A 16,541-nucleotide genomic window follows, 5' to 3' on the forward strand; every position below is an offset into this window, starting at 1 on the left:
AATACATTAAATTCATCCTTCAAGCTACAGTATTTATACATTTAAAAGGGCTGTAGTTACTGCTCTATTTAACTGGGATAAAAACACTCATACAGTGAGAAACGGCAGCAGGAGGTGTTCTGATTTGACTCTCTTCTCTGACTGTCCTGTTTCGCACGGCGCTCCACAGCGCCCTCTAGCGGTGTGGCGGTATGAGAGAAACACATACCGGTTCAAGTTCCACCCGTGGTTTACTGAATTAACCGGTATACCGCCCAGCACTATGTCAAGTTAATATATTTTTATGTTTTTGTGTGTGTGTGGGTGTGTGTGTGTGGAAAGGCCTAAATACTGATTATAAAGGTAGTTTAAAAAACCCATGGAGTTTTCTGTTAAGTGTCATTAGAATAGTTTGGATCATAATGTTGAAACAAACAATCAGCAGCTTTTACTTAGTTGGATGACAATAAAGGTCATGAACCGACTGGTCGATCAGAACAGAAGGTTCACCGGAGACGGCTTTCCCCGCAGAAAAAGAACCCTCCGACTATCCCTGAATAGCCTCAAAGTGGAAACATCAGGCATCTGTGCTACAGGATACTTGCTGCTCTGAAACTAACGAGTATAGGACGACTGTGTACCCTAACCAAACCACGTCTTACATGCTTAAATAGTGGTGTATTGCATCAGTACAGATACAGTTCATGCTCTATGAGTCACATACACTCCAAACATCCCATATCAGATTTCTAGTATGTTACCTAACAGCAGTAGAAATGGATCACACCATAAATGATTCCAAGCATCATCACGTATAAATAAAGGCTGGATTGATTTGTTTGGGCCAAAAACAACAGAACATCTCGAACGGCTGACAGGGTGCAGCGCTGGTTACCATCAGGTCGCGATCAATGACCTTACTGTGTTTTTTTTTTGTTGTTGTTGTTGCGCAGCTGTGTTCTAATTAGGACTAGGAAAGAGAACAACGTCAGAGCGATTTTATGAAGTCCCCTATAAGACATGCTTGATGTTTCTTGCCATGTTTCTTTGGACATGTTCAAACTCACAATGGTCAAAGTGGCTCAGAGTCTTACTTATGCTTTAATCTTTTTTTTCCTGCTTCAAGAACTGACTGTTCACTTACTGCCTAATATCCCTACCTACATGCCACTAGAACCAGATAATCACTGTTCATATTTACTTCATCTGTCGTGGTCTACACTTTATGGCAGATTAGTGGCGCATTCTTAGAAAAAAAATTACATTCAATAACAAAGACAAATAATTCATTATTTTAACAAAATCTTTTAATAATAATAAACAACTACAGTAAAAACAATAAAACACATAAAATAACATTATCTAACACATCAGCAATAACTCCAGCACTTCTTATCTGTAGTGCATGATTTTATACAGTGATCAGATGAGACAGACGGTCTGATGCAGCACAGTGGAACGAGCACATGGTCATCAGTGATTTGACACAATTTCATATCAATCTCATATCGACCATTTATGCAACACCTCTTTCCGCAGGCTGAAGCTGAAGCCTCCCACCAGAACGGATGAATTCATAGCCCTGATAAACGCTGCCCTCTACTGGTAGAGACATGCTGATTTACAGTAGCCTGAGTATATGAACTAAAAACAGCCATATTTCTTTGTTAAAAATATCTCTAAAACCTCTGATAACATGCATGTCAGCAGTTTGGTCTGAAATGTATGGTAGATAACTGTAGTGAAGTTCTACAGGATTGATGGGTGGGGCTAAACTATTCTATGCAAATATGTTTATGGTTGTGACATTAGGTTTTTTGATTAATTTGATTAATTAAAAAAAATAAAAGATGCTAAAGACTGAACTACTGTAGAATGGCAGGGCATAACTGCTGTGTGTACACTGGGAGGGGCTAAATGTCTATTTACATAATGGGAGGAGCTAAACTACTGTAGGACAAACAGATGGGGCTGAAGGATAAATGATGGGCTAAATTGCTACATGGGCAGACTATATGCAAATGTGTGTACTGTTGTGATTCCACAGCTTTTTTTATTAATTAAAAACAGATAATGGTAAAGGCTGAATGGGTGGGGCCAGATTACTGTATAGGTGTGGCTTATCTTCAGTAAAATGAGTGGGTGGGGCTAATCTGCTGTATGCATAAGGGGAGGGTCACAAGAGCTGAAGGACAAATGGATGGGGCTGCAAGACAAATGATATACTAAACTACTAGAAGTTATAAAATAAATGTAAAACATATATATGGATGAATGGGTGGGGATAAACTGTAGAATTAGAGGGCAAGCTTAACTGTTGTTTGCATAAGGGGAGGGTCTAAACTGCTGATATGGCCCCTTTAATGTTTAGGGATGACAACATTTTTTTTACCAAAATCTCCTGTTTACTGGACATTTTTAGGCACAAAAGCAAACAAACAAACAAGTGCTAGAATAAAAAAAATCAGTTCTAGAAACTCTGATAGGTTTTTAGCAGATAAAGCTAAATGTCCTGAGTGAGGATGGCACCTTTTGGAGAAGAGTTCATGTAAAATATCAATATAATCAACATCATTTCTCAAAACAGCTACAAACCCGTCACCAAGAACACTCTTGTTTTAGCCAGCCAAAATAAAACCAATAATAGACAAAGTAAAAAAATTGTAAATGGATTGTTTTAGTTTTAGCGTTTTTTTTACATATAGAGCTTAATGAAAAAAATGAAAAAAAAAAATAAAAAATAAAAAATGAAAAATACCCAAATATGCTAAAGTGTATTTTGCCAAAACTGTAACATTAAATGTTCTGTTGAGGTATGTTGACCGGTGTAATACGAACCTGAAAATTCAGGATTATCTGAAAATTCGACTCACTTCAAAGATCTCAAGCATTTAACAGATGTAGGCTAAAAAAAAAAAAAAAAAAGAATAGTTTGGCAAAAAAAAATATTTGACAATGTTCCCCTCAACTCAAAGATTCAATATATAAAACTAGACATAATTACAGGCACAGTGTATGCTTCTTGGTTATTGGATTGGTGCCAGTACTGGCACCTTAAACACAGCATTTGTATCAGCAATAATGAAGATAGTTGACTGAATCCAGCAGGATGCCCATAGTGTGTGATTATTGGGCATTATGACATTTTGCCTGCATTGGGGAATTTCTTATTTTTTCTTAACTCTCATTTTTTTCATAACTTTCAAGTGTGCGGTTACTCAAACAAGTAAATGCTGTTCTTGCAAGCTTATTATATTTTATTTGGAATACATAATACTGCTTTTACCAAAATAAATCCTATAAGAAATGGAACACTGATATGTAAATATCATTTTAAGGCACCTATCGCGTAGTTAAGTCAGAGCTGGTATCGGTACTCAATACAGAGATGTTATAAAATGAAGATTCTCAGCTCAAGTATCTGCCTTTCAGTGACAATACCAATACATAAACTTTGTGTATTGGTTCATACACAATACTCTTCCAAAATCTGTAACACTTCACTTGGAATGGCCCATTTTTGATGCCTCATATATGCTTAACTAACATTCAACACCCGACTTAACGTCAATTAAATGCAACTAAACTCTTAGGTTAATGTTAACGATTCTCTATAGAATGTAACCCTACACCTAACCGTAATCCTACAACGTAAATTTAAGCTTTAAGAAATAGATTTATGGTTTAAATGGAAGTTTTAGGTTAATGGTAGGACTTGGGTAAAGTTTTTAAGGTTGATTTAAGGTTAAAACAAACATTAAGAATCATTTACATTCAGCTTGGAGTTAAGTTGCACTTAATAGATATTCTGAAATTTAAATTCCATTTAAATGCCAAGATGATGATGGAAAGCACTGATATTTAGTGAATAAATATGTAACCTGTTGTGTTCGTGCACTATTGGAGACTGGAGCCAATTACCCCTTTCCCACTGCGGTTCAGTGCCCAGCACTTTGTGTAGTGTGATGAATCAAGACTGTCAATTTAATTGACTAATTGCAGCCCTACTTGATAGAAGGCCAAATTAAACTAATCCAAACTAAATGTAATTTATTATTTAATTGATATTTATGTATTTATTAGTATTATCTGGGCCTGGGCCTTTTATATACAAACTTGAAGTCTGTAAATTCATTTTATACCTGGACATTTCAAAAACTCAGCATAGACCCTTATCAATCTGAAGCAAAAACTTGAGGACATACATACAGACACATGCACTGGCATCATAGTCGATATGAAACTAAACCTGTGATTTAATTTCTGAAAACAATTGGACTGTGCTTGAGTTCAGGGGAAATAATGTGTCCTTTTTTTACACCAAACTATAATTTTAAAAACAAACAGCCTAAACCTGCACACAAAGGCACTTACATTGGACCCTGAACATCTTGGCTGTGAGGTAGGCACCTCCTTAGTGAGGAGCTGGAGAGAGGAAGATGTTGAACAAAGCTGCGAAGACCAGGAAGACGATGTAGCCCACGATGCAGAACCAGAAGCGAGGGTCTTTCAGAAGTTTCTGGTTGTAGTTGGTGAAGAAAACATAGCCGATGGTCATGCCTGCTACTCCTCCACCTATGTGGGCCACGAACGACACCTGGTGCAGAAAGAGCAGGATGTCTTAGTGAAATAAAAGGCCCTTAAACCCTGTACAATTGAATGGATGCTCTTATACCTTACACCTGTAGATCCTGCACCATCATACGCTTCCAAAGCAGGCATTCGAAGTGGTCCTATAAAAGGCCTGATTGACGATAAATCTGGCAATCTGGCAAATGGGCAAGGCAAAGAAGTTGTGCAATTGCCAACCTCTATAGTGAAATCTGAATATTATCAGATCACTAATAGAACCTGGATTAATTACAAAAGATGACATGGTTCCAGTCCATAGCTGTCCAGGTTTCTTGTTTATGACAGTCTGCAAAAAAGGTGGCTGGCAGACAGACAGCCTGGTTGGTGGGTTTCTCAAAACTTTTCAAAACTACCCTCTTGCTTCTCTCAGTCCAATGATGATGCCCCTCTCAAAGTCTTTGGGTCTTTGGATGCATTGTAGAGGCCTGTCTAGCAGTCACTGATCTCTCACCAAGAGGTACACTACCCAAAAGTAGCCTCTGAGAGCCCTTTTAAAGTGCAGCAAGGAAAGCAATTTTATGTGCTCTAAATAGACCACACCTTTAAACATTTACATACACATATGCATGAGTCATAACTGAATGGGGGTGTAATTTTGTCAATGAGTGTACATTCACTATGAGGTAAATTTACAAAACAAAAGAGCTCACTTGCCTTCAATCCAGCCTCAGTACTCAGAAATCTTCTGTACAGAGCAAAGCCTACGTCTGTCCCCACTGAAACAACAGCAGATCATTAAAACCAAGAATCTAAATCTAATAAACCTGAATAAATGAGTGAAAATAGTAGACAGGTAGGTATGAGAACAAACCGATAATGACGATCACCAGGATGCGGAAAATTCCCAGCAGAGGAATCATCTCCCTAAAGTTCTTTAAAAGAGAGGAACAAAGAATACAGTTAACTCACTTAATTAAATTGAACAGAATACAGAATAAAGTTAATTATACACTGATATGCCAAAGTCATGGTATAGCGGTATATAACTTAATCATGTGTACTGGTAAAATATCATAGGAGGCATTACTACTGTCCCACTGTGGACAGTGCAGTGGTTGGATATATGCATATCCCACAGGTCAGCATTGTTTAGCTTCCATGGGACGAGGCAAAAGTCAGGGAACATGATACTCAATCCTGTTCTATGATACATAGCATGTCAATATATAGAACCATGGCAAAAAATTGTTGGATATTTAATTATTCTTTGCCAAGTTATATGATTATTTAGACACAAGGAAGTGAAATTACATTTATGCCAAATAATACCACAGAAACTCACTGGATACCATTGAAACATGCTGAATATCACGAAAACAGCAAAAGCCACAGAAAAGCTGAAAAACAGAGCAACCTACCGGATACCATAGAAGCCAAGCATAGCACAGAAAACCATTGGATATCCTGCACACAATGGATATCACAGCAACTCACTGGACTTGCAGAAGACTGCATTACACAGCAACACTGTATACTACAGAAACCCAGCATATCATAGACACATTGGGTACCACAGAAACACACTAGATACTAGGGGTGTGCCATATGGTATGCAATAATATAGCCAACATTTTTGATTATCATGAACGATATTATCCCCATAATATCAAGCCATATCACCCACCCCTAATTATCACATCAGGGTACTACTTTTTTGCTGTTTTTAGCAAAAGAAAAAACACACTATTCTCCTTTCCTATTATATATCTACTAGAGACAAATTATATCTGTCCAGTATCATTTATTTTAATTTAATCCTGGATATATGGAGATATTTGGATTGCATTTTTAGGATCATGACATTCTGGATCATTGACTTCTGTTACAAATCTGATAAAACTATTTTTATTTGTAATATCTTAATTAGGGGTGTGCCATATCATATTGTATGCAATAATACAATTTTATTTTCATTTTGTTGCAGTACTGTATTCTTGAAATATTTTTTATAGTATTTTTGTCATATTGCCAAGAGTATCATTATCGCAAAAATACCATGAAATATCGTGCTATTATTTTAGGGCCATATCGCCCACCCCAATAAAAAACGCCCAAATACTATAAAACCCTAAATACTATAGAAATACTGGATACCAAAGAAACCCTAAATACCATAGAAATACTGGATACCAGAGAAACCCTACATACCATAGAAATACTGGATACCACATGAACACATCGGATACCACAGAATCCTTGGACAGCATGAACACCCTTAATACCATAGAAATACTGGATATCAGAGATAACCCTAAATACCATGAAAAAAATGGATACCACAAACACATCGGAAACCACAGAATCCTAAAATACCACAGGCTATCATAGAAATTGTACACACCATTACACAACACTAAATACCACTCAAACACAATATCTCAGGATACCACAAATCATTGGATGCCACAGAAACACACTGGATACCACTAAAACACAATGAATACCACAAAATCCCAGAATACAACAGCAACTCACTGGATACTATAGAAACTCTGAATACCAAAGAAACACAATGATTACCACAGAAACACTTAACAACACACAAGCACACTGAATGCAACACAAACCCAAAACACCACCGAATTTCCACCGAATTACACTACAGAGTTACTGAATACCAGTAGCTTTTACAGAATTTATACTAGACACTGTTTTATTAGTGCTGTGTTAGTTCATTGTTATTGCACTGTAACACTGATAACACTGATTTGTACCCTAAGAGTTAAAATTAATGCACAACTCACCACCAAGGCATTCATGAGGTATCCACCAATGAGAGCGTAGACTCCTCCGGAGGCGCCTACCAGAGCACTGTATGGGTCAAAAATGGAGCTGGCCAGGGAACCTGGAAATATACACAGACACTGTTAAGATAGTTGGCAAGCTAACTAATGCTAGTATGGCATTTATGGTAACCCAATTTCAGGTCATGCCTCAGCCACACCCATTTCACAGGGTGGTACAAAATGTCAAAAGTGACAGAACCAATACCAACCCCCCAAAAGTACGGTAGCTACCAAATATAAATACAACTGACAGACAACAGTCTAAAAAACGTACATCAAAACTGCAATTTATCTACATAAACAATTAGAGATAAGGCTGCTGAACCTCCCAGTGCAGCACAAACACAGAACCAGCTTTGAGAATTCAGGACGGAGGTTTAAAATATACACTACAGTTGCTAAACGCCCCACAGCTGCATCTAATTTGCAAACCTTTGATTACAGTAAAGTACAGTCTGTCGGTTTCTGAAAGGCAAATAAAGCCTCGTCCAGACTGAACAGCTCCCTGTTCATACAATGCAGTTCACAGATAACTGATTTATGTTGTGTTGGCTCACCTGCAAGAACGCCGCCTAGGTAGACCATCCCCACCTCAAAGCCCTTGTGGACCAACTCCAGTGGGATGCCCAGCAGCAGCTGCAGCACCAGATTCCCAACTATATGCTGTATTCTGTAGGAAAAGAGCACCAAACTCTGTTACTACAACACTGAAAAGTACATTAAATACACAAGTGTGTGGGTGCCCTCTGTCAGGCACGATATATGTGGTTTCTGACACACACAGATGTATGTACAGTTTAAAAATTAAGAAGCCACTTCAGTTTCCGAATCAGTTTCTCTGATTTTATTATTTATAGGAAATTAACATTATTGTTTTATTCTAAAAACTACGAACAACATTTCTCCCAAATTCCAAATAAATTGTAATTTAAAGCATTTATTTGCAGAAAATTAGAAATGGCTGAAATAACAAAAAGAGATGAAGAACTTTCAGACCTCAAATAATGCCAAGTTTTAAGAGTTTAGAAATCAATTTTTGGTAGAATAACCCTAATTTTTAATCACAGTTTTCATGCATATTGGCATGTTCTCCTCCACCAGTCTTACACACAGCTTTTGGATAACTTAAAAATAAATTTAAGTAGTTCGGCTTGGTTTGAAGGCTTGTGATCATCCATCTTTCTGTTGATTAAATTCCAGAGGTTTTCAAATTTGGTAAAATCAAAGAAACTCATCATTTTTAAGGTGTCTCTTATTTTTATCCAGAGTTGTATGTATATATAGGCAATATGTTCAGGATGTCTGCTCATTTATTATGGCTTCTTCTGAAATCAAGGGTTTAAAACTGTCTCTATTGTGCAGGAAAGGATTAGGAGCAGAACTTATATGATTTGATGATTGATGATATTCCAAGCATTTGAAATGGTACCAATAAATCCACGTTTATCTATCTTCAGCGAGTTCTGTTCTACTGGCAGTAATCTAGAAGGACTAGACAAGCTGTGCAAATGGACATCTCTCAGAAATGGGTGCAACTTAGGGGTTTCCACAAACATTTGGATATATAAATGTACGTCATGCCAGCGTAAGAGTGTAAGGAGATGGGAAATAACTGTATTTTATCTACATAAGACTGCCAAATGTATTTGCTCATACATTCAAATTACTAAACTCAGGTTTTAAGCCCTTTCCCAGCTGTAAGTATATAAAACCAAACACCTAGGCATGCAGACTGCTTTTACAAACATTAGTAAAAGAATAGGTCACTCTGAGGAGCTCAGAGAATTCCTGCAGTCGTACATTTTTTTTGACTAATAAATATTCCACAGACAACTGTCAGTCATATAACAAAATGGAAGTGACTGGGAATGACAGCAACTCATCCATTAAGTGGTAGACCATATAAAACATGACGAAGTAGGGCCACAAGCATGAAACATCTGGCCTGTGAGGTTGTTTGAACTATAATAAACGATAATAAAAAAAATATATACATAAAATGCCTCTCTGGTGGGCGTTTGTTCCCCTGTCTCTCTGTCGTGCTCTGCCTGATTTTAGTTTTCACCTGTTCTCATTTTCACGCCCATTCTTGGGCTCCCTATCTCCTTATAAGACCTCCAAACTTTATGTGGCCCTCAGATTATCTTGAGAGCACTGCGTAGAGAGTTTCATGGAATGGGTTTCCATGGCCAAGCAGCTTCATCCAAGCCTTACATTACCAAGGGCAAGGCAAGCGAGTTGATAATTTTGGCAATATAGAGGAGCTGGAGTGAGCCATTAGTGTAAAGTGATCATACATATCCAAATGTTTTCAAAGACCTCATAAAGAGTGATGCGGTCAATCCAGTGTCTTTAATATATTTCCCATATGCTTGGCATGTTGCCAATCTTCTGTTGTGTTCCTTATATTAAATTTCCAACATACAATTTTCCTACTGAAGCCATCCTAGTCAGCATATCCATGTGTAGTCTCATATGGGTCCATGCAAGTCCCATTTGCAGAGCAAATCCCTCATGGGGCGCATGCTTATCCCCTCCTGGCTCCATCACTGCCTTTATATGTAGGGATGATATACCCATTATCCTGCTGGTGCTAGATGGATATTGTGATTCATTTCTTTGTCTCAAAGAAGTCTCAAAAAGTAATTTTCGATACATTTTACACACAGTGCCTTGATAATGGAAAGACATTTTAAAGAAGACGTTTTAAGATTAATGCGGACGTGTTTCAAGCCAAGTCTCAGGTCTGTCACTAACTCAAGAACCCATCTATGACATCTACTGTATGCTTCTAAAGTTTACACCTGGAGATGCTAGGCTAAGGTCCTAAAGCTTCACTTGTTTGCTTCATAAACCTGAGCATACATAATTCAACAAACCACCAGGAACAGACTTTAATAACACATTTAAACATTTCTTTTACTTATAACGCCCCATTTTGTAGCACTATTTGGCAATACCACACACTGTGCAGAGGGGAAATTTACAAATTTAGTCTTTTAAGTCACACTGCATTGTAACTCACAACCATTCAACAATGTAATGAAGATCTTGACACATCTTAAGTGAAGAGTTAATTAGTCTAGATCCAATCTAAATCCAGGGTTAGCAACGCTAGCCTAGCATCTCCTTGTCTAAACTGAAGAAGCTCATGGTTAATAAATAGATATAAATAAAATAAGTGTCTTGGTTTATAGACAGCATGTTTATTAGACTACTGATGAACACTTCCTTTGTCCTTGGTGTGCAAACTACTGACTAATGTAGACATAAAAGAGAACAAATGAAAGAGATCTTACCCAGCATGCACAAACATGTATGACAGAAAGCGCCACGCCTCCTGACGCATTTCGGGTTTGTAAGTGAGGGGACTGTTCCAGATGCCTTGATCCAGCGTCACCCACTGTTTCTGAGGCTTCCACACCGCATAATAGATAAAAACTGCCAACTGAAGAGAGTTAAAGCACAGTGTTATTACCAGGAGAGACTTTTCACTGCTGCTAACAGCCTACAGCAAACCACAATACAGATCAATAAAATAATGATATACATTAGCATTAGAGGACATTAGAAGTCCAAGCCAAAAACATTTTTGACAGGGCAAGAAGGAGGCCAAAAGGGTACAGGTGGGATAGAGGAGGAAAGAAGGAGGAGAAGGAAATGAAGTTGCGCTGGTTGACCATGTGACAATAAAGGCAATTCTGATTCTGATTCTGAAATATTTAGTTTGTTAGAGGAGTTAGGGCTCTTTGAAAAGCTCTGTCTTTAGGAGGTAAAAAAAAAAAACTCTTCTTCCAGGCCTGTGTAATATATTCAGCATGTGTTTTTACCCTGACTTATTAAAAACCAAACCAGGCCAGTGTTGTAAAACCTACGAAAAACCATGGTATGATATTTGTTTATAACATAAAAAAGAACTAACTTTCACCACCTTTAATAGTGCAACAGATGGCAGAAGTTGCAGCATTTAAGATGAAGAAAAAAAATAAAATAACATAAAAGCTAATTTAAGCTATATTTAAAGGGTTGTCCCAATTCTTAGAAGAATTCCAATTTTACCCCCTCACCACTTCCAATTTGAATTCTGTTCTAAGGGAAAGTGTTACACTTAATAACAAGGGGTAGGGGTACAAAAGAGAAATTGGATTTGGCCTTAATGCAGTGCTTAACAAATGTTTGCAAAAAGTATCCATTCCTTGTGGGTTTTTATCAGCTATTTTTGAATGATGGTTCTTGATGCAGTGCCGTCTGAGGCATTTGAGGAGTGTTCAGCTTAGGCTTGTGTTCGTGCCCTGTACTCCCTGAAATTCCTCCAGATTCCTAAAATTGTTTAATAATATTTTGGGCTGTAGAGGGAGACATCTATTCTCATACATTTGCTACAATTTGGAGATTACACAGTTTTTTGTATATTCATTTTGTATCAAATCTTGATTATAATTTGATATTACCTATTTAATATTGCATCATTATTTGGCAGTTTTTTTTTTTACTTCATTACAAACCCTAAATTGGCATAATTCAAACTTTTTAACCTTCTGCATCATAGACTTTATTTTTTTTGGAGGAAAAAAAACTAGAACTGCTTACAAACTAGATCTGACTGCATTATGTTGTCCTAAAGCTGCTTAAATAAGAAATTCATCAGTGTATTTTATTACATATTGATGCACATATACATATTTTATCATCACCATGCCATAGAGGATTAAGAATGTGTTTTTAATAAATAGGTTTTAAATTCAGGAATAGATGTTCAATAATCAATGTAATGAAGTTGAGCAGATAATATATAAAATACATTTAGTTTGGTCCACAACCAAATTAAAGCCCAAGTAAATGGAAGAAACATGTGACTATGCAATGTTTCATCACTCTCATTCATGCTGATGAAACTGTAAAAAAAGGCTATTTTCAGTGTGTATGTGGACTGTGGTCAGGTTCAGAGAAGTCAGACATGAATCTGTCCATTCAGACTTTCCAGCAGCGGAAAACCACTGCTGAACACAGGAGCTCCTCAGTCTTGGTCACAAAGCCACCTCCAAACCAAACACACAGTACTGCTTACACTCAGACACATCCACTGCAGTACTCCCTAAATTCATTTTTATACAGTTTTATTAAACCTTGAATATATATGAAACTTGTCTGTTTTGGATTCATTGTTTTTGTGATGTTGCAATGACTAACACACATCTACCAAACAATATGAGCAAACCAACACACACACACACATTCAGGCCTACAGCAGTTTAGCTCCACCACTTAATGCTGAAAGTATCAGGAGTGTTTCATCCTGGACTACGCAGACAAATACATAGGAAGCAAGGTTAATGTGTTAGTCTTAAGACTAAATTACACACAGCTGGACTCTGTTAACTAATTAAGTGACTTCTAAAGGCAAATTAATGCACTGGATTTTATTTTGGATACTGAAAGTAAATTGATTACTTTGGCACGTTACACTTTTCAAATTTCCATTTGATTAAAATAAAAAAAACATGTATCATTTTAATTTCAATGTTGGATTTCTGTATTGGTCTATCATTTAAAATCTTAATTATTTTTTTTTTTTGTGGTTGTAAGGTGACACAATGCAAAGACATTCAAGGGGAATTTATGCATTCGCAAGCTACTGTATAGTAAATAAGGTCCCACCTCTCCTATGCTGATGAGGATGATGAAGATCGGGGGTGGCAGGCAGTTGGCACGTTCCAAATATGTTTCTCGCAGATCTTCTGGCAGCATCCATCTCGAGACATGGTAGTGGAACCTGTCGCAGCATCCTTTCTGCTCCCCTGCCGGCTCGTCCTCTTCTTGCTGCTGCTGCTCATCCTCCTCCTCCTCCTCCTCCTGCTGCTGCTGGTCTCGATTGATAGGAAAACCGGCCTCTTCATCAAGGTCAACACGGCCCATTTCTCAGCCTTGATGGGACACTCCACCACTTTAAAATATCCCTGTAAAATTACACAAAGTGAAAAGGTGTGAACAGAGTCAGTAAACAGAGAGTGGATCTCATTACAAATGCTTTTTTCTTGAGAAACTGGGAATAAATGGTGGTGAATAGAATAAGACGTCTGAACCACCATAAGTTCCCGCAAGCAAAGTTTTTACACCAGATAGTAATAAATACAATGCCTAATGCCTGTTCTACCAGAATTAAGGAAGACATTGGGTCACCACTATTTAACATTACATATAAAAACAATTGTGTGATGTCTGCTTCTTATTGTTAGCATTGTAGTGAAAAACAGAGAGCCACAATTTATCTTGTGCATTATTGCACAATTAACATTTACACTTGCTATACAGAACTATATTTGCAATCCCATATCAGAAAAAGTTGGGACAGTATGGAAAATGCAAACAAAAAAATGATTTATTTTCATTTACTTTCATTTACTTGTCCAGCTCCACTGCAGCAAAGAATGGTATAGGAGAGTTTCTACCAACAGCAATTAAACTGTACAACCCACCCCCTCTCTGCCAAGACATTGCACAATACTGGTTAGTATCCATAAATGTCCAATATATTTAGGCACTGCATATTATACATGGACCTCACTGAAGGTTTACAGTAAGCTGACACTTTAACATACTTGCATTTTGTACAATACCACAAATTGGTAGTTCTTCTTATATTCGTATATTTGTATTTTACTGTAGAGTGCTTTACTTATGCACAGTTTGTATACTGTATAATTTATTTTCTACTATCTTTTTCCATTTCAGTACACTAGGCTACTGAAATTTGTGAATTTCCCCCTTTCTCCCCCGTCTCTGTTCATCTGTCTGTCTGTCTGTCTGAACAAATAAAATGAATTAACACACAAAGCATTAAATATTTTAGTCCATACTGTCTGCAATAAAATTAATTTCACAGTAATTTTAGAAACACTGCAAAACACTGTTTTTATGTGACAAAATTGAGTTAAAGCAACTTTGAAATACGCCGAATTTACTTTTGTTTACGCATAAACAGTTCTACATTGTAAAATTTTTTTGGTATAGACGTCTGTTATGAGTGTTCTTGTCAGTTGTTCTGTTGCTTTTATATAGTTCATATAAATATCAGAATTAGAGCACATCAACTAAAATTTTACACTATATTGTAATATATACAATACCAGTCAACCAGTACCAGTTGGGCTGACCTTACATTCAGTAGGTTATTATTTTTATCATTTTCTGCATTGTAGATTAAGTGATTCAAACTATGAAGGAAAACTAATGGGGACAAAAAGTGTTAAACAAACCAGAATATGTTTTATCATTTTGATTTTTCAAAGTAGCACCTTCTGCTTAGATGACAGCTTTTCAAATCTGGGCTGGATTTTCTCAGTCAGTTTTATGAGGCAGATTCACCTGGAATTTAGGCTTTTAGTTAACAGCTGAGCTGAACCTGTCAAGAGTTAAATACTTGCACGTCTTGCCTCTTAATGTGTTTAAGAGCATCAGTGGTAAAGTTGTGAAGATGTAGTGTTCGTATACAGTGAATAGCTCTATTTGAGTAACGTACTTATCCATATTATGGCAAGAACTACTCAATTAAGTAAAAAAAAAAGAAATTACTTTAAGAAATGAAGGTTTGTCAATACGAACAATTTCAAGAACTTTAAAAGTATTCTCAATTGCAGTCGCAAAGATGATAAAAAAAATGTTATGATGAAACGGGCACTCATCAGGACCGCCCCAGGAAATGAAGAGCAAAATTCCTCAAGAGCAAGAGTTTCCTCTGTTGAACAGGATCTTCAGAGTTACCAGCCTCAGAACCAGAAAGTTAACAGCTTAACCCCAGATAAGAGCACCTAAACACTTTTTCACAGAATATTTTGGTTTATTTAACACTTTTAAGTTGAATACATGATTCCTTATGCGTTCCTTCATAGTCTGTACTTTGGTGTTAATGTAATATGTAGGAAAAATAAATAAATAATACAACTACTGCAGTAGGGCAGTAATGCTGCTGCTGGTGCTCCTCTGGCAGTCCTTCAGTCAAAACATATAAACAAGCCACATCCTGTACAACCCTTCATCAGCATTTACACACATTAAACTCAGTCTAAAGGAATAAAATCAGCTCTAATAAACTCTTTAGCTCAGTTTAACAAGATCTGACCCGGGGAAGATCCACCTGGAGAAAACAGGAGCAGCAGCAGGTGGGGTTAGAAGCAGTTTCAGATCACTGATGAGAGATAACCCCTCCAAACAGGAGCTCAAACTCTCCAGGAAGAAGCTGGAGGAACTTTAACTCACCAGTTTCACCAGTTTCACCGGTTCTTAGCTCTGTTCCTCCAGTTCCAGCTCTTCAGCAGACCAGTCCAGACTCCTCTCTGTAGAACACTGAGGGATACTGAGGGAAACGAGCTTTAAAAAAAGGCTAAACTAAGCCTAACCGCAACTCTGTGGGGTGTGTAGCTCCGTGTGTGTACTGTAAACTGGACGCCACCCAGCCTCTCAGTGCTTTTCCTCTCGCGCTCTTCCTTCCTGTGGAAACGCGCGAGCGTGTTGGAGATAAACAGTAAACTAAATAATCTAAATATGCCCCCCTCAAACCCTCAGCAGCTCATACTGTTTACTGTGTTTACACTCCCTAAAAAAAACTCCTCCAAGCTCATTTCCGCCTACCTGCGCTCTGCCATACCAGCACACCTGAGCGCAGTGACGTCACTGGGCGGGAAAACTAAAAACCTGACTGGAAATACAGCTCTGAAAAAAAAACTTGAGACCACACAGTTTCTGAATCAGTTTCTCTGATTGTGTTATTTATAGGTTTATGTTTGAGTAAAATGAACATTGTTGTTTTATTCTATAAACTACGGAAACCATTTTTCCTCCAAATTCCAAATAAAAATATTGTCATTTAGAGCATTTGTTTGCAGAAAATGAGAAATGGCTAAAATAACAAAAAAAAGATGCAGAGATATCAGACCTCAAATAATGCAAAGAAAACAAGTTTATATTCATAACGTTTTAATAGTTCAGAGATCAATATTATGTGGAATAACGCATCTCGACATGTTCTCCTCCACCAGTCTTACACACTGCTTTTTGGATAACTTTATGCCACTCCAGGTGCAACAATTCAAGCAACTCAGCTTGGACTGATGGCTTGCGATCATTCTTCTTCCTCTTGATTATATT

General features: G+C 37.3%; 1 protein-coding gene across 1 annotated transcript; it reads right to left on the reverse strand.

Annotated features, from left to right (window-relative positions):
• Positions 1-2,600: 2,600 nt before the first annotated feature.
• On the reverse strand, positions 2,601-16,041 carry rhbdl2 (rhomboid, veinlet-like 2 (Drosophila)). The gene is made up of 8 exons (XM_007230955.4): positions 15,654-16,041; positions 13,056-13,354; positions 10,697-10,845; positions 7,955-8,067; positions 7,356-7,456; positions 5,423-5,483; positions 5,266-5,327; positions 2,601-4,576 (listed from the first exon to the last, which is right to left on the reverse strand). Exons 2-8 carry the CDS (start codon positions 13,311-13,313, stop codon positions 4,394-4,396), a joined length of 927 nt encoding a protein of 308 aa, XP_007231017.3. The 5' UTR covers positions 13,314-13,354; positions 15,654-16,041; the 3' UTR covers positions 2,601-4,393.
• Between the last annotated feature and the right edge of the window lie 500 nt (positions 16,042-16,541).

This window comes from Astyanax mexicanus, chromosome 4 (genome assembly GCF_023375975.1).
Source record: "Astyanax mexicanus isolate ESR-SI-001 chromosome 4, AstMex3_surface, whole genome shotgun sequence".
Taxonomy (NCBI): domain Eukaryota; kingdom Metazoa; phylum Chordata; class Actinopteri; order Characiformes; family Acestrorhamphidae; genus Astyanax; species Astyanax mexicanus.

What these genes read in the sequence shown, in the direction of transcription:
- rhbdl2 (XM_007230955.4), bottom strand. Translation starts at nt 13,313, where the DNA reads ATGGGCCGTGTTGACCTTGATGAAGAGGCCGGTTTTCCTATCAATCGA. An exon ending in CCTGGTGATCGTCATTATCG is followed by an intron (nt 5,328 to 5,422) that starts GTTTGTTCTCAT and finishes CTGTTGTTTCAG; the next exon opens with TGGGGACAGACGTAGGCTTT. An exon ending in GTACTGAGGCTGGATTGAAG is followed by an intron (nt 4,577 to 5,265) that starts GCAAGTGAGCTC and finishes TTTCTGCACCAG; the next exon opens with GTGTCGTTCGTGGCCCACAT.